Consider the following 18,804-nt stretch of genomic DNA (forward strand, 5'->3'; position numbering starts at 1 on the left):
AAATATAGACACCCAACAATTCCAGGGTAAATAAAACGACAACTGGAGCAATGTGCTTTGGACTAACGAGTCGGAGGCCAATTTGTTTATCAGTGATGGCAGACATTTCGAAAAACTAAAAAGCAGCTTTTGAACAGCAGAAACTCCACTATAGATTAACAAGGAGACAGGGTCAGTATGGTTTTCTTTGAATTCTACAGGAGAATTTGAGGTGGCAACAATGCTGTAAAAAAACTATCACAAAGTTAAGACAGTTCTTTCAATGTTCTGTTCTAGATGTAAAGTATAACTGAGGATTATTCATTTTTTGGGTAACTTATTAATCCCCCAGTTAGTGTCAAAGTAAAAAGTTCATAAAAAGAAAATCCCTTTAACACAAAAGTCATGTCATGTGTCAAATGTTTATTTGTAGATTTCACACATTATGTCACATCTAAAACAAATATCAAACTTTCACATTAAAAATATATGTAATGTGCTCAAAGTATCATATAAGATCAATGTTTAACTGGAAAAATCCCTCATTAAATAGCTCTGTAAGATGAGTCATTAATATCATTAAATTCTGTTTAATACATTTCCAGTGCTTCAGGCTGACAAATAATACATATACTGTTAACACTGTCAAAACTGGAATCTTTAATGGTTAAATGCCTTGTTTGTTCGGTATGTATTACAGAAAGGTTACTGCAAATAACCGTGTTCCCTTAAATGCAAAAACCTAAGATGAAGATGCATAAGTTGTACTGCACACCATAGCAACTCACTAAAGTTACAGTTGTGGACAGTTGCATTATTTCCCCTGTTGCTGATTCCATCTTTAAGCTATCAACATTCATGTAGTAATCTCATTCTCAGTCAGTCACACTCTTGTTTTGCCTATACTTACTTTGGGACAAAAAAATCATATTTGCGCTAACCTAAAAATAGCTGTTTAGGACCAGAAAACAAATGTGCTTTGCCATGGAATACATACTTTTGAAAACGTCTGGTGCTCTTATGTGTACATGCATGAATAGGCCTAACTCATTTAATATATTTAAATTGTGATTTCCTAGACAAATTATCAATAGAACAAGTTGAGGGCTTAATTGTTGAAGCTCTTAAAGGAGTCAAGATATTGCTTGTCAATTTGACTTTGCAGTTCCTCTGGGATGCAATGAGAATATTTATATTTCTCTTTGAATCATTTTCCTCCCTCACTGTTCTCAATGGCCACTGTGGCAACACCTGCAAGAGTAAGCTGTTTTAAAGTTACGTTTGTCAATCAAGAAAATATCTGGAGAACATTAGTAATCAGATGAATTATATCAGGCCTTCAGCAAATAAAAAACAGACAATTTGTCTGGCACTTGATACTAATATCACACTGACCTACAACAACGGCTCCTTGCCTCTCCACCAGTTTGATAGCAGCCTTTATTGTTCCTCCGGTCTCTATCCACTGGTCCACTATCAGCACTCGGAGCCCTTCAACACAAAAACCAAGCACACCAACAGGATTGCTTTCAAGTAAAAAACAGGGCCTTCTGAAGAGGAGACATTTCTGTAAATAGTTTGTGTTGTACTGTGCAAAGATACTAAGCTGGTCAAACTAAGCTGATGTCTGTATCAACACTAGATGGCATTGTGTCTCAGAAAATCAGTGATTATGTCAGGTAGATGCCATGGTTGTATTCATTGAAACAAATTTAAAAAACAAAAGAGTAATGGGGGGCCGTTCCTCCCAATCACTGATCTGAACCCGAGTGGTGTTCAGTTATTGGACTTCTGTGCTAGTCACAGTTTGTCCATAACGAACACCATGTTAAAGCATAGGGGTGGACTATCGGCTGGCCTCAAAGAGATTCTGGCAAACCGTCCGGCGCCTCAGGAGAGGGAAACAGTGCCCTACCAACGCTGTTTACAGTAGAGGTGGGCAGCTGTTGACCTCAACTGAGGATGTTGTCGGGCGGTGGAAGGAGTACTTCGAGGATCTCCTCAATCCCGCCGTCACGTCTTCCATTGAGGAACCAGAGGATGAGGGCTCAGAGGTGGACTCGTCCATCACCCGGGCTGAAGTCACTGAGGTGGTCAAGAAACTCCTCGGTGGCAAGGCACGGGGGTTGGATGAGATCCTCCCTGAGTACCTCAAGTCTCTGGATGTTGTGGGGCTGTCTTGGTTGACACGCCTGTGCAACATCGCGTGGCGGTTGGGGACAGTGCCTCTGGGATGGCAGACCGGGGTGGTGGTCCCTCTTTTTAAGAAGGGGGACCGGAGGGTGTGTTCCAACTATAGGGGGATCACACTTCTCAGCCTCCACGGGAAAGTCTATTCCAGGGTGCTGGAGAGGAGAATATGGCCGATAGTAGAACCTCGGATTCAGGAGGAACAGTGTGGTTTTCGTCCGGGCCGTGGAACACTGGCCCAGCTCTATACCCTCTACGCGGTGTTGGAGGGTTCATGGGAGTTTGCCCAACCAATCCACATGTGTTTTGTGGATTTGGAGAAGGCATTCAACTGTGTCCCTCGCGGCATCCTGTGGAGAGTGCTTCGGGAATACGGGGTCCTGGGTCCTTTGCTAAGGGCTGTCAGGTCCCTGTACGACCGAAGCAGGAGCTTGGTCAGACTTGTTCCCAGTGCATGTTGGACTCCGGCAGGGCTGCCCTTTGTCGCAGGTTCTGTTCGTAATTTTTATCACAGAATTTCTAGGTGCAGCCAGGGGCCGGAGGGTGTCAGGTTTAGGGATCACACAATTTCGTCTATGCTCTTTGCGGATGATGTTGTCGTGTTGGCCCCTTCAAACCAGGACCTTCAGCATGCACTGGGACGGTTTGCAGCCGAGTGTGAAGCGGTGGGGATGAAAATCAGTACCTCCAAATCCGAGGCCATGGTCCTCAGTCGGAAAAAGGTGGCTTGCCCACTTCAGGTTGGTGGAGAGTGCCTGCCTCAAGTGGAGGAGTTTAAGTATCTAGGGGTCTTGTTCACAAGTGAGGGAAGGATGGAACGGGAGATTGACAGACGGATCGGTGCAGCTTCTGCAATAATGCAGTCGATGTATCGGTCTGTCGTGGTGAAGAAAGAGCTGAGCTGCAAGGCAAAGCTCTCGATTTACCGGTCAATCTACGTTCCTACTCTCACCTATGGTCATGAGCTTTGGGTCATGACCGAAAGGACAAGATCCCGGATACAGGCGGCCGAAATGAGCTTTCTCCGCAGGGTGGCTGGGCGATCCCTTAGAGATAGGGTGAGAAGCTCGGTCACCAGGGAGGAGCTCAGAGTAGAGCCGCTTCTCCTCCTCATCGAGAGGGGTCAGCTGAGGTGGCTTGGGCATCTGTTTCGGATGCCTCCGGAACGCCTTCCTGGGAAGGTGTTCCGGTCCCACCCCACCGGGAGGAGACCCCGGGGAAGACCTAGGACACGCTGGAGGGACTATGTCTCCCGGCTGGCCTGGGAATGCTTTGGTGTCCCCCCGGAAGAGCTGGAGGAAGTCTGGGGAGAGGGAAGTCTGGGCATCCCTGCTTAGACTGCTGCCCCGCGACCCGGCCCCGGATAAGCGGAAGATGATGAATGAATGAATGAATGAAAAGAGTAATGCCAAACCAAGTCATCCAACAAAGTAATTAATCCCACCCAGCTGACTACATTAAAATGAAATCTGCCAACTGCAATGTCCATGCAATATTTCATAATGTGAACTGTGAAGGGATGTGGACTCTATCCATCTCTATGGACAGGACTTTTAAAACAATAGATGAATAGTGTCTGTTCATTGGCCAGATGCCATGAATGGTATCTGACTGACCAATGAAAACAACCATCCCAGATGTTTGTCAAATGTACAAATCTGTGGTGGTCTACTTCTATTGTTTGTTGTATTACTAACCTGGCCTTAACACATCCAGGCGGATCTCCATCATCTTCTCATTCCCTGAGTAGTCTGTGTAAGGTTGGCTCTCGGTTTGTATGCACAGGTGTCCTGCTTTGCGAATAGCCAAAAAGCCCTTACCAAGGGTGGTGGCTATAGCTGATCCTAAAAGCCACCAAAATGAAAAACATTACTTACTAACAGCACAGATGGGATGAGGACATTCTGGGAATCTTCATTTCAATTATCAATGTTTTCCCAGAGATGTATGTTCCTGGTTGAAGTGACAGCAGCATTCCCATTGTAGATTCCTTTCACACATAATTGATTTTCCAACGTTGTGTGTTGCATGGTATGATATCTACAGTTTTAAATCCTTTCCTTGGGTTCCCCCCACTATGACTTCTGTTGATTTTTTAAGCCAAAACTGGCGTAGCGTATTTAATCAGTCAACTAATCAAACCCTTGCTAATTAAATCAAGCATGCCTGTTTAGAGTTGAAAAGGAAATTCTAAATGTCTAGGGCAGCCCGAGGAAAGAGTTGGGAACGCCGCTCTTGTGCTTCTCTTCTTCCAGTTTAATCCTTGTTCCAGATCTCCAGACAGGGCCTGAATGTGTCCTATCCCCAAATTTAGTGTCCTTTCCAGATTGGTTGTGGAGCTTGCTAGATGTGCTATAAAACTACCTTGGCACAGCATGGAGGTACACTTCACCAACACAAGATTATCAGATTGATTGGGATTGTATTATTTTTCCTTAAAAACATGATTGATTTCTTTACCAAGGACGAATCCCATTGCATCTATACCCACGACCAGGTCGATGGTCTCATTCTGGAATGGACAGAGAAGGTCTTTGACACAATCTGACAGGGCCTGGATTAGATCAAAACAAAACCAGAATGAATCAAACTGAACAAAATGATGGCTATAGGTTTCTTTACAGAAACTTTATAGTGTACGCACTTGGTTAAAGAACTTTACACAATATATTGTTTGTATCCCTCTTGCAAGGTGTACATACAAAATCAGTCAATGGTTTGGACACATCAACTTATTCAGGAATTTTTCTTTTTAGTTTGACTATTTTCTAAATTAGAGAATAATTGTAAAGACCTAACACTATGAAAAAACACATCTGAAATGTGTTGTAACCCAAAAAGTGTTAAATATATCAAAATACATTTCATTTAGTAGATTCTAAGTAACAACCCTTGGCCTTGACATGTTTACACATAGTTTGCATTATCTCAACCAGCTACATGAGATTGTCACTTTTGCATTTCAATTAACAGGTGTGCCATGTTAAAACTTCATTGGAAGTCCACTTAAGTGGAATTTCTGTCCTTAATCCATTTGAGCCAATAATTTGTGTTGTGAAAATGTATGGGTTAGTATACAGAAGACCATCATTATATATTTTACTGTAGTATTCAATAATATGTCAAGAAGAGATTAAAAACGCAAAGAGAAATTAAGACATGAAGGTCAACCAATCCGGACGTTTCTTCAAATAAACCATTTGAACATTGAAAACCAAGCGCTATGCTGAAACTGGCTCTCATGAGGACCACCACAGGAGAGGAATACCCAGAGTACCCACTACTGCAGAGGATAGGTTCCTTAGAGTTGCCAACCTCAGAAATTGGCAAGGAACTGCACTTCAGATTGCAGCCCATATGAATGCTTCACTGAGTTGAAGTAATAGACACATACTCAACATCAGCTGTTCAGAGGAGACTGCATGTATCAGGCCTTCATGATGGAATTGCCTCAAAGAAACCACTCCTGAACAATAATAAGAAGAGACTTGCTTGAACAAAGACACAAAAAAATGTGACATTGTATTGATGGGAATCTGTCCTTTGGTCTAATGAGTCCAAATCTGATACTTTTGGTTCCAACTGCCATGTGTTTGTGAGACGCAGAGTGGGTGAACGGAGGATTTCCCCATTTATGGTTCCCACTATGAAGAATGAAGGAGGAGGTGTTACATTGTGGGGGTGTTTTCCTGGTGATGCAGTCTGTGATTTATTTAGAATTCAAGGCACACCAACCTGCATGGCTACCACAGCATTCTGCAATGATATACCATCTCATCTAGTTTGCGCTTAGTAGGATTATCTTTCGTTTTTTTAACAGGACAATAGCACATAACACATATCTAGCTTGTTTTGGGGCTATTTGAGATAGTGATGACCTGGCCTCCATAATCACTTGATCTCAACCCAATAGATATGGTTTGGGATGAGTTGGGCCGCACAGTGAAGGAAAACCAGCCAACAAGTGCTCTGCATATATAGTTAAACCATTCGAGTAAATAATGGAATGAAGCTGGTTGAGAGAATGCCAAGAGTGTGCAAAGGCAAAGGGTAGCTACCAGAGACTTAAATATAAAAAGTGCAGTGGCCTGTTGAGAATGCGTGCCCTCCGACAATGTGTGTGCTGAGAACAGGTCCTTGTTTTTTCAGATTAACACTTCAGAAATATGCCTGTTTTTAAAGAAACTCTCACATTAAAGTAGAGATTGTGCCATTTGCTATATATGCTCTTCAAAGGGCAAATCCATCTCTGTCATGGTTTTCATTTTCTTGGGTAAAGAAAATGAATCTATAACAAAATGATATGCTTACTTTACATGAACTATACAAGTTTAAATAAACAATTCAACTAAATGAATAATTTCTTATTTTGTTTGGTATTTCTTTCATATACAGATATGCAATGAAGATTGCTCAGTAGTACAGTATGTATGTTGTTGTCCATTGTCAAGTCTCTATATGATCATGATGAGACGATGCGATATAACTAGTTTAGGCACAAAATCTAGTATTTTAAATCAAGTATTCATTTATTCAGTCAGAAAATAACAGTTCACAGCAACAGCAGAGAACTAATTCTGGAAATAGGGTCTTTCCATTAGATTGATGGACTTATCCGACCAATTGTATTTGTTGTAGAAATGCAAATGTTACTGATTGGTCAAGAGTAGGAGATCCACCCCTCTCTTGGGTTCACTAACAAACCTCATAATAGTCCATGTTGTAAACAAAGAATGACCCATGCGTGTATTTTAGCCTCACAGCCAGACATTTGTCGTGGTAAATGCTCTAATTCTAAATCTGGAAAAAAAAACATGCTTGCTGTTCGAGACCAATGTTTGGTTACCGAATTGCGAGTTTGTAAACGTGTTCAAAACAAATATTGCTTGGAAGCACAAACTAAATGTACAAACATGCAAAGATAGGCTTGCAAGCACGTATCTAAACATACAAGCTTCCAAAATGTAAATACAGATTTAGAATACAAATGTTTATTTTCACTGTTCAATGAAATTGTATTGAATGCAGTCCAATCAGTGCAAAATTCTGTGCAAAGTTCATAGTGCAGAGCAGGTGCAGCGCAGGTGTATAAATATCACTATAAAACAGCAATAATATAAAACAGCAGTAACTATAAAAAAACTATAACTATAAAACAGCAATAACTATAAAACAGCATATTTAAAAGTAGCCATGAAAGTAAAACACATCATACCACACATACACAAAGTCCCTGCTCGATTCATTTCTTATTATTGCATATTCAGGAGTCATTTAATGCTGTTACGGCTTTAGAAGCTATATTTTTATTTATTTGTTTGGGTTTTTATTGTCCTGAAATGTCTGCCTGAGGGCAGCAATTCAAACTGATAGTGTCTGGGGTGGAATGGATCTGTTGATATGCTGTGTGTTTTTTTGAGGCGGCGGGAACTGTAAAGATCTTTCAGTGGGGAAGGGACAGCCAATGATCTTCTGGGCGGTGTTGACGATAATCATTCAGGCTGCTTATACTGATATTTGAGGTTCTGATTGTGGTTCCATAGCACTGGGGCCCGTCATAACTACTTTACACCAGTGATGGCTACATTGAAGAAACTAAAATATAAATGTTTTTTTTTATTTGATTAAAACTTTTGTCTACTACATGACTCATGTGTTATTTCATAGTTTTGATGTCTTCACTATTATTCTATAATATTCTATAAAAAATAAATACCCTTGAATAGGTGTGTCCAAACATTAGACTGGTACTGTACTTTCATTGGGAAAATATAATTTCTTCATGCAGAAATGATAAATACTATTCATACAAGCCATTTACTCTAATCTTTAAACAATTGCAACAGGAAACTAAAGGTATATCACTAGTACCTGGGAATTACAGTAGAGTCTTGATGGATCCAACCAAGCATACTTTGGTCCCTTGGTGTTAGGTGCCATTAGGGAAAGGTACCATCCTTTCTCCCTTTCCATTGGAATAGCCAATGTGTTCATTCCGTAATAACAGTCCACACAGTCAAAGATGCAGAGGAGTTTGAGTCTGTTCACTGGCATGGCCACTGGCCACTGCTATATATCAGGTTCAGGGGGCGTGCTAATGTGTGGAGACCACAAGACTGAATTTAACAATAACACCTCTTGTCTCCTCTTCTTCCCTTACCGAACAAGACCAGAATAGTATTAACTAGTCCAGGGTGGTTTAGGGTCGTGGGGAGAGTACAGCAACTGTCTAAAATGAGTATGAGGAGGCTGCACGTCAATGAAAACGGAGACAAATTGGCGAGAATGTTTAAATCAGTAATATCTGAGGCACTTTTAAGCTCATAGCTTAGTCGTATTTAAACAAGGATAGGCTGGGATAGTCTTGCAACAACAACACGTTTTCTTTAGTTCTATCAATTTCTACCCACTGTAGCATATATCTCCAAGTGCATTGGGCATCAATGATGTCATCCGAAGGTCAATGTCAGGACTTTCCCCAGCCCTGGGTTTACGGCAAGGCTAAACTCAGGGCACCTTATAGCTGGAGACCTGGAGGCTTTGAGGAGGTCCAGATATGACCTACGGAAGGCTATCAGAGATGGAAAAAGAAACTGCGGGGATAAGTAGGAGTCTAACTTCCTCAGTTCTGACCAAAGCGCATGTGGGGTGTACTGACACATCACAGACTACAAAGAGAGAAATAGCAATGATGCTCATCCCTGATGAACTCAACACCTTCTGTGCACGGCTTGAGGCGACCAACACATTTCCTTTGGTGAGGCTTGCTGAGGACCAGGACGACTGAACTCTCTTCCTAACCACGGCTGACGTGAGGAGTTTGTAAAAAAGGGAACCCTCGGAAGTCACCAGGGCCAGATGGCATTCCAGGCCGTGTCCTCAGGGGGTGCGCCAACCAACTAGTGGAGGTCTTCAACTCCATATTCAACCTTTCCCTGACTCTGTCTACAGTCCCCACCTGCTTCCAACAGACCACCATTGTCCCTATACCGAAGAAACCTTCCATCACCTGCCTGAATATCTACTGCCCTGTAGCACTGACCTACATCATCATGAAGTGTTTAGAGCGGCTGGTCAGAACCCACATCTGCTCCAGCCTTCCTGACACCTTGGACCCCTTTCAATTGGCATTCGGCCCCAACAGATCTACGGATTATGCCATCTGCTCTAACGACACACACCGCCCTCTCTCACCTGGAAAAAGGCAACACATACATGAGGATACTGTTTGTGGACTGTAGCTCAGCACGATCACAGCCATGCAGACTATGGTCTGTTCACACTGATGCCATCTGGTAGATGTGAGCATCGGGGCATGCACTTCCAGATTCCCAAACAGTTTTTTCCCTCGGGCCATAAGGCTCCTCAACCAGCAACAATGATCTATAATCATAGTGATCACACATGAACATTCCAGATGCTCTGATGTCTTTTCAGGTACATCAATAGTGCCCCGTATTACCACAGCAATTAAACAAATACAAAATAACAGATTTATAACAGGTAAAAATACAAAATACAAACACAATTCACGGTAAAATGTTTACAACAGCAAAATGGATACAACGGTCAACTTGAGGTCATCCTGAATAGATTTCCAAGACAGGAGGGTATGGAAGCTCAATAGGTTTGACTTATTTACCTTCCATGGGCCAAACTATTATGGCCGGACAACTGGGTCAGAGCATCACTGATACGGCAAGGCTTGTGGGGTGCTACCAGTCAGCATTGGTGAGTTCCTACCGAAATCGATGTGCGAGGGCAACAGAGACCGAACCGACAGAAGGTCATGTTAATGGTGGTTACGGGAGGAATGTGTCACAACACACAGTGCGTAGCCGCAGCCGATCACTGTGCCCATGATGAACACTGTCCACTGTCGAAAGTACCTACAATGGGCACATGAGCATCAGAACTGGACCACGGAGCAGTGGAAAAGGGACGCCTGGTCCACTGAGTCACATTGTCTTATACATCATATGAACAGCGGTGTATGGGTGCGCTGTTTACACTGAGGGAAGACAACAAGCCAGTGGAGGGAGCATGATGCTCTGGGCAATGTTCTGCTGGGAAACCCTGGATCCGGGCATTCATGTGGATGTCAATTTGACATGTGACACCTATCTAAACAGATAATGCACCCTGCCACACTGCACACATTGTTCAGGAAGTTTGAGGAACATGATGAATAGTTCAAGGTGCTGCCCTGGTCTCTGACTTACGATAAGTTGCGAGGTGGCTCCACCTCACAACTTATGGCAGCATATACTTTCCATTTCGTCTCAGTCCATTTTAAATGAGCTCGGGCCCAGAGAAGGCGGCAGTGTTTCTGGATCTTGTTCATATATGGTTTATTCTTCGCATGGTAGAGTTTTAACCTTGGATTTGTGGATGCAGCAACGTACTGTGTTCACAGACAGTGTTTATCAGATGTGTTCCTGAGCCTGTGCAGTGATTTCCACTACAGAATCATGTCTGTTTTTAAAGAAGTGCTGCCTGAGGAACCAAAGATCACGGCTATCCAATATTGGTTTTCGGCCTTGTCCTTTGCCTACGGAGATTTCTCCCGATTATCCAAATCTTTCAATGATATTATGTACCATAGATGATGAAATCCCCAAACTCTTTGCAATTTTATGTTGAGAAACATTAAATTGTTGTGCTATTTCCCTGCACAGTCTTTTACAGAGTGGTGAAGGCCTTCCCATATTTTTACTTCTGAAAGACTCATTGGCTCTGGGATGCTCTTTTTATACCCAATCATGTTATTTGCCTGTTGCCAATTAACCTAATTAGTTGTGAGATCTTCCACCAGGTTTTCTGATAGCATTACACAACATTTCCAGTTTTTTGTCGCCCCTGTTCCAGGTTTTTTGAAAATTTATGTTGACTTCAAATTCAAAGTGGGCAAATAGTTTTAAAGAAACAATAATATTCTTCAGTTTCAACATGTGATATTTTGTCTTGGTACTATTTTCTATTGTTAATAGGGTTTAAATGATTTGCACATTCGGTTTTTCTTTACATTTTACTCAGCATCACAACTTTTTTGTAAACAGGGCTAAAGTCCCTCTAAAATAGGCCTACTGTAGCGACGACCCTGGTGGTTAGAACTGTTGTAAATACATTTCAAATTATTCGCAATCGCATGATATACAGAAATATCTACGTATACGATTATTTTCAAGTTTTACAGTTTCTCATTTTTAAGGGCTTTATCAACTGTTAGCCTGATAATATAATGGAAGAGACCCAAAGCTGAAGGGATTAACCAGCACTAATACAGTGTTAACCTTTATTAATGTCAAAAAGTAAAGTCAATGGAAACATCGCTATCAATGTGATTTGCAAAATATGCAGCACGTAATTCTCACTCTTTCACATTTAATTCTTCCAATAATACGCATTCAATTAACCCATGGGTTTTCCCAATGTTTGGTCGAATGTTGCCTCGGATGATTTTGCATCATTCCTCTCCGCCCTCTAACAATCCGATTCCAGGGCATTTCGGAGAATGCCATATCCCTGTACTAGAAGTTCGTTCTAAATCCTGCCTTGTGACAGAACACTCTGCATTTGTTCTGCACTAGTTAATAGTCAATTTAATTAATGAATTAATTGTAACCCAGGCTGCATTTATAGCTGAGAATAAATAAAAAAAATAGCTCCGATAAAATAGCCTATATCCTGGTTGACTTGTCGGTTCCGTCAAATGAGTTCCATGACACAGTTCAATTAATCAATTGCTCTTACGTCACCATGAAGTGCCAAAATTATCCCATTCTGCACCATGGCTTGGGTTGGGTACGTTAAATTAATGCACTCTCTAAAATGACCTCAAACTCAACTCTCCATCCGTAGTAAATTACAACCTCTAAAAGAACATGAATAAAATCCAGCTTACTCTGACATGCTGCAGAGAGCGCGGATTGCGTGCGAGTTTTGCAAACCTTTCCGTTCTAGACAAAGAAATACTTTTGTTCGGACATTCTAATTCAGGTCATTACCAATGCCTGTTGTGGAATGTGAAAGATGTCCAATCTCCTGGGTTGCTAGAATCACCCCATCACTGTTACCATGGAAAGTGGGACAAGAACCTCCTCCTTGCTTGCAGCGTCACTAAAGTAAATCTCGACTTTTGAAGGAAAGCGGGACAGGGAGGTAACTTGCGGTCAATACATCAGCCTAGACTACAAGTAGTTTATGCCATCCATTTGTTTTTAACCCTATCAACAACAAAAAATAATGTTGTTTGCATTATGCCATCTGCCCTAAGAGAGTAAATACATAGAATGCATGAAAAGACAAAAACGCACGTGAGCATGCTTTGTTGTCAATGCGCTTTCCTTTTTTCCATCATTTGATCCATTCAAATTATGGCTAGGGTTCATTATTTTGTTGTTTGCCTGATCATATGAACAATATATGCGCCTTTTATATTCAAACCTGCTCACATTCTTGAATTCAACTAACCTTATATTTAACGGATTCTTTTGAATCAATTGAACGACCACTGAAGGGGTTAATTTGATGCATAAGACCCCTCCCATTATTGTCAGTCGTCGCGTTAATAATCGCTCCACAAGCTTTGTGGCTTTTAAAAGCCTGTGCTGGCGAGAGCTCAGCGGAAGTACTGTCTATGCGCGTGGTGCTGAAAGTGCCACCTGCAGCAATGTGGTCGGTATTTTTTGTCTTTCTGTCTTATCTAGACAAAAATTTTGTGAAGGGAGAATTCCCCAATTATTCTCTAGATGCGGATAAAGAGAGTAAAGATGTCCTTTTCATGCTTAACAGCACTTTTTGTGCCAAAGTTTCAGGCATGGAGGGAAATGTCCTTCACCAAGTGTCAAACGGAGCAGAGGAGGTGCGCTCCGTGTATAACCAAGCGCATAAACTGGTCGACTGCTCAGTAACCACCAACCAGATGCAGGTGAAGGCATTCATGCATGTGTGCAGATTGGGACTGGAGGACCAGAGAACTAACCCAGAATATAGGGAGTTGAGTTTTGTGGACATGACAGAAGCCAAAGTCAACTGTCAATCGTTCCAGAGGACCTCAAAGCGCGCTGCGGTTGAGAGCGCAGTTGTGCCAACAGCACAGACTAGAGAAAAGACAGAAAATCATGTCCACAAAAAAGACGAGCAGGTGCTACAGAGATCCAAGCGAGGCTTCACTTATCCCGGAACCCTGTGGTGTGGAGCTGGCAACATGGCTGATAATTACGACGACTTGGGTAGGTTGCATTGGACCTATAGCCTGTTTGCGTATTAATATCATCAGGTATTATAGATGCATTCTTACCATTTTAAGAATGTAAATGTTTTTATTCTCTGAGTGCATGCTGTTTTGTTGTACTCTTACAGAATTATCAATCATATATTTTCTTTTTAGGGGAGTTCGCGGCGACAGACAGTTGTTGCCGCGTTCATGACCACTGCCCGTACGTTATCCATGCATTTTCCTCAAATTACGGCTACACCAATTTCAAGTGGCATCCACTTTCTCACTGTGACTGCGATAATGCGTGAGTCAACTAAACTATGGTTCAAATATCTTTGATGTTTAAAGATAGTTTAATTTTAAATGAAAATGCAGTGCCATGGGTTTATTCGTAATTATTAGGTCTGTCAAGAAGATAACACGAGTTATATTTCTGGAATTTATGTGCACAGTTAGTTTTTTGATTAATCAAACGTAATCATGCTGAAATTAAAAATGTATATAAAGAGGTAATATAAGATTGACACTGCTAAAAAAAAACACAATGTGTTGTCTTAACTACAGCCCGTTTCCCAAAAAGTTGGGACGCTGTGTAAAATGTATATAAAAACAGAATGTAATGATGTGCAAATAATTTAAACCATATATTCAATAGAAAATAGTACACAGACAACATGTCAAATGTTGAAACTGAGACCTTTTATTGTTTCTTGAAAAAACGTTTAAAAAAAGTTGGGACAGAAGCTGACTGAAAAGTTGTGTAATGCTAAACAACTAAACCTGGTGGAATATCACAACTAATTAGGTCAACTGGCAACAGGTCAGTAACATGACTGGGTTTTAAAATATCATTCCAGAGAGAATGGGTCTGTCAGAAGTGAGGATTCACCACTCTGTGAAAGACTGCCTGGGCAAAAATTGCAACAATATAATTTGTTACGTTTCTCAACATAAAATAGCAAAGATATGGGTGTCTTATCATCTACGGTACACAATAGCAGTACAAGATTCAGAGAATCTGGAGAATTCTCTGTATGCAAAGGGAAAGGCCGAAAACCAATATTGGATGGCCGTGATCTTTGGGCCCTCAGACGGCACTGCATTAAAACAGACATGATTCTGTAGTGGAAATCACTGCATGGGCTCAGGAACACTTCTGAAAACCATTGTCTGTGAACACAGTATGTTGCTGCATACACAAATGCAAGTTAAAACTCTACCATGTAAAGAAATGATATATAAACAAAATCAACAAACGCTGCCGCTTTCTTTGGGCCTGAGCTCTTTCAAGATGGACTGAGGAGAAGGACAAAACTGTCCTGTGGTCTTAGGAATCAAAATTTGAAATTATTTTTGGGAGTCATGGACACCATGTCCTCCAAACTAAAGAGGAGAGGGACCATCCGGCTTGTTATCAGAGCACAGTTCAAAAGCCAGCGTCTGTGATGGTATGGGGGTGCATTAGTGCCCATGGCATGGGTGACTTGCACATCTGTGAAGGCAGCATTAATGCTGAACAATATATACAGGTTTTGGAGCAACATATGCTGCCATCCAAATGACGTCTTTCTCAGGGAAGGCCTTGCTTATTTCAGCAAGACAATGCCAAACCACATTGTGTATGTATTTCAACAGCAGGTGCCGTAGTAAGAGTCCTTCGTGCAGTCCAGACCTGTCACCAAATGAAAACATTTGGCACATTTTGAAATGAAAAATATGACAAAGGAGACCCTGAACTCTGTTGAGCAGCTGAAATCCTATATCAAGCAAGAATGGGAATACATTTCAATTTCAAAACTACAGCAATTGGTCTCCTCAGTTCCCAAACGCTTACCGAGTATTGTTAAAAGTAGAGGTGATGGAACACAGTGGTAAACATGCCCCTGTCCCAACTTTTTTGAAACCATCCAGACAGGCAACATTCGGGTGGAGTGGCTCATTTTTTCTCTGTCATTTTGTCTTTGCAGGTTGAAGGATTGTCTGAGGAAAGTCAATGACACCTCCTCAAGGGTGGTTGGCCAGGCTTTCTTTAATGTCCTAGAGGTGCCTTGTTTTGAGTTCAAATATGAAGAGCAGTGTGTTGAGCGGCACTGGTATGGCGCGTAAGTATTTACTGTTAGTCCAACAATATAATACACTTCCTTTGAGTGTTTCTAACTAACTGTACAGTTCACTGAGATGTATACAATAGGAACCAAATCTTAAGCCTCTCCATCTCTCTTCTCCACTCAGGTGTAAAAGGTATGACATGCTCCCATTTGCGGTGCCCACTGAGTCCATCCCGTATGATTTTGGAGGCATTGATGTTATTGATGTTCTGACTCTGGCTCCCCTGGTCCAAAAAAAGAAGAAGACAGGCATAGAGCAGGACCAGACTGAAGGCCCAACACAGTCCACTGTGTCTGGCTCTCCAACCTCTGGTCCAGAGGAACCCTCCCTCAGGAATGTGTTCACTGCCGCTGAGGACTTCATCAAAGTTCTGGCTACAGTATCCACCTCTCAAGGCACGGCAACAGACACTACCAAAGGAGAGACACAGACCTCGGAGAAGAAAAAAAGGAAGAATCCTGCAGGCGCCAAGAGAAAAACGAAGAAAAGAAAAGGGAAAGGAAAAGGGAGAAAGAAAAAGCAGAAAATATTCTCAAAAGGAGCAGAGGAAGGGATTACAGTTACAGTTACTCCTACAAAAGCAGAGGAAGTTGTCAATAAAAGTAACTTTGTGAATGAGCCTGAGAAAGTAGAACAGTTGAACGGAAATGTTAAAAGTTTCACTGATGGTGAAAAAGATCTGGGAGGGAAAGACAAGTTTATTAATGATGTCATGAGAGATGAACCTCGTGTGGATGATCAAAGTTCTGCAGATGCCTCCGTGAACTCTGTCGCTGCTGTCAAAAAGGAGCAGAATATTCTTGAGAACCTGGCTTTGATGGATCACACAGAAGCAGCATCTCCCTCCACAGCTACTGCCTCACCCATTGTGACTACACAGAAAGCCAAAAGGCAGAGGTCAAGGAAGGGGGAGGGGAGGAAAACACAAAGCAACATAACTCTGACTGCCCCCACAAACAGGGCTGCACACCGTAATGCCATTAAAGGGGACCTCCCAGCAATGACAACAGAGAACTCTGGCACCCAGACCATGCCCGCCAGCGCTGCCGTAATCTCTGCTGAACAGCCTGAGAAACAAAGGTTAGAAAGACAGAGTGAAAAGGGACCAGTTACGGCTATGGCTTCTCCCATCAGCTCCATTGTGACTGCCATCAAAACCCAGAGGTCAAAGAAGAGCGAGGAAAGGAATAAAAGAAGGAAAATCACTTCCTTTCTTCCTGTGATGGGTGTTATTTTCCAAAACACAACTGAAGTGAATATTAAAGTGATCCCAACAGAGAGAACTAGCACTCCAGCCGTCAACTCAAATATTGCTGTTGTTAATATTACTGTTTCTGCAGGTCAGTCGGTCTCACACAGACCAGAAAGTTACATTGATAAGGGTCCAACTGTAAACTTGAGCGCCGTCAAATCTAAAAGGCATAGGCCGAACGAGAGTGAGGGCAGAAAGATTAGAAGGAAGAAAATTGCACCAACTCTTTCATTTGAGGGCTCATCTCTGCAGAATAACATACAAAAAGCCCTTGAAACACTCAACACTGACATCTCTGGCGTACCGAACATCCCCACAACCACCAGTGTAGTCACGGCAGAGCTGACTGAGAGGCTAGCACCACAAAGCACCGAGAACCAACGTGGAAAGGGACGTCTCACCTTTACAGCCAGCCGGTACCATCCCAGGGAGGCTGGGAGAACACTGGGCTCAAAAGAGAGAGAAGGGAGAAAGAATAGAAAGGAGATGTCCATGCCCACTGTTGTCACTGAAAAGGCGCCTGTCCATAACGACACTGCAACTGAACTGGAGGACATGACGACTACATATCTGACAGCCTCAGCGTCAACTATCTTATCCGGAGTCGATCAAGTAAGAGAGTTCAGTCCACAGAGATCTGAGAACCAAGGAGAACAAGCCTTCTTTCATGTGCCGGCCGGCACTCCTACAATGGATCCAACACAATTCACCATCCAGGAAACAAAGAGACTAGGCAGAAAGAAAAGGAGAAAACCACCACACACAGACTCATACTGATAACGTGGCTAGTATAGAATGAAGGAGTGCAATGATGTCCTAGATGACTAGCTTAGCTCTTGACTATTGGAAAAACCTGCTATTCAGACTCAAATGTAGTTGATAGTCATTGATTTGTTTAAATTTCGCAAAATCAACATTTGTTCTGTTTTTGTTTGCATTAATTGAATGAAGGATCGGGATAATGTTTTGACATTTTGTATGCATATTAAAACGGCAGTGATTAATAAAATATTGGAAATGAGAATATATTTAGTGCAATTATTCTAAATATTATTACTTCATTAAAAACACATTCATTATCATGTGTGTGGCTGTATTCTGTGCTGTATTTCCATGAAACAGCAGGGAATATTTAATATAGAGGAAATTAATGAATTCCAAGTTCAGGGAGTTCTCAATTTCATCTGCTCACTAGTAAACTGCTTACTTTAGCTTTTCTGCGAACAATGCTCGCCATATTGTGTATACAGGCAGGCTCCAAGCCAAGAAAGCTAAGCACTCTTCCAGGTTTATTTACTATTTTCTTTGTTCAGCAGGGGACTTTGGTCCTATAGTCCCCTCCAATGAGATTTAGGGCATTGTGAAGAAAGAGGTCACATTCTTAACAAAGTATAACGTGCTCAGTGTGAACTCTAATCTCTCTACCTTTAAATTAGGGTTGTAACACCCTGTAACAGTTAGGCTCAAATCCCTCCTCAGCTGATTCTCACATGCTACTCCGAGGAGTTTCACAAAATTAGATTGACACACTGTACTGTAGCTTACTGTACAGAGACACAGATGTCTAGAATAATCTGGGTCTTATGCCAGCAGATAATGAGTATTATATGGTACGTAAAAATATTTTTAAGTAGATTTCATTTAGCAAATGTACCATTAATTGGCAGGATATATTACACATTATAAACCTTAGTTTTAGTAATAGTAAAACAGATGAACGCTTCAGTAATAAGTGCCTGGTATGCAAAGATGCTTATCAAAGAGGATTTTCATTCTTCTGATCGTGTTCCAGACTCTTAACTAGGCCCAAGGAGTCAGGCTGGCTTTGCCTTAAAGGAACAGTGTTAAAGCATTGTAGACAAGTTGGCTCTGAGACAAATCTAAACCATTTCGTGCCTCATACCACACATTAAGATGATATGCATTGTCAGTGTTTTCAATGGCATTTAAAAAGGATTGATGCCTTAAGTTGTATTCTCTGAATTTCAGAGAAAGATTTGTTCTGAGTTGGATATTTGTTCTTGATTGGCAATTGAAGCAATAGTCTTTTAGG

The 18,804-nt window shown here is 41.8% G+C and overlaps 2 protein-coding genes across 3 annotated transcripts; one reads left to right on the top strand and one right to left on the bottom strand.

Annotated features, from left to right (window-relative positions):
* Positions 1-1,186: 1,186 nt before the first annotated feature.
* LOC105025399 (adenine phosphoribosyltransferase) lies at positions 1,187-8,248 on the bottom strand. Its single transcript, XM_029122807.2, has 5 exons — positions 8,041-8,248; positions 4,630-4,723; positions 3,867-4,013; positions 1,375-1,470; positions 1,187-1,230 (listed from the first exon to the last, which is right to left on the bottom strand). Exons 1-5 carry the CDS (start codon positions 8,221-8,223, stop codon positions 1,187-1,189), a joined length of 564 nt encoding a protein of 187 aa, XP_028978640.2. The 5' UTR covers positions 8,224-8,248.
* Positions 8,249-12,765: 4,517 nt separating this feature from the next.
* proca1 (protein interacting with cyclin A1) lies at positions 12,766-17,741 on the top strand. Of its 2 annotated transcripts, XM_034289310.1 has the most exons (5): positions 12,766-12,846; positions 12,981-13,403; positions 13,562-13,694; positions 15,358-15,492; positions 15,623-17,741. In XM_034289310.1, the coding sequence occupies exons 2-5, from the start codon at positions 12,989-12,991 to the stop codon at positions 17,526-17,528; spliced, it is 2,589 nt and encodes an 862-aa protein (XP_034145201.1). In that variant the 5' UTR covers positions 12,766-12,846; positions 12,981-12,988; the 3' UTR covers positions 17,529-17,741. The 2 variants fall into 2 exon arrangements, with proteins under 2 accessions (XP_034145201.1, XP_034145196.1); XM_034289305.1 differs by having other exon boundaries at positions 12,789-13,403.
* The last annotated feature ends 1,063 nt before the right edge of the window (positions 17,742-18,804 follow it).

The sequence above is a fragment of the Esox lucius genome, chromosome 1 (genome assembly GCF_011004845.1).
Source record: "Esox lucius isolate fEsoLuc1 chromosome 1, fEsoLuc1.pri, whole genome shotgun sequence".
NCBI lineage: Eukaryota > Metazoa > Chordata > Actinopteri > Esociformes > Esocidae > Esox > Esox lucius.

Coding starts and splice junctions, on each gene's coding strand:
- LOC105025399 (XM_029122807.2), bottom strand. CDS start 8,223: ATGCCAGTGAACAGACTCAAACTCCTCTGCATCTTTGACTGTGTGGAC. Junction 4,724..8,040: donor GACTCTACTGTAATTCCCAG/GTACTAGTGATA, acceptor GATCTAATCCAG/GCCCTGTCAGATTGTGTCAA. Junction 1,471..3,866: donor CCTGGATGTGTTAAGGCCAG/GTTAGTAATACA, acceptor TTTGTGTTGAAG/GGCTCCGAGTGCTGATAGTG.
- proca1 (XM_034289305.1), top strand. CDS start 12,809: ATGCGCGTGGTGCTGAAAGTGCCACCTGCAGCAATGTGGTCGGTATTT. Junction 13,404..13,561: donor TGATAATTACGACGACTTGG/GTAGGTTGCATT, acceptor TTTTCTTTTTAG/GGGAGTTCGCGGCGACAGAC. Junction 15,493..15,622: donor GAGCGGCACTGGTATGGCGC/GTAAGTATTTAC, acceptor TTCTCCACTCAG/GTGTAAAAGGTATGACATGC.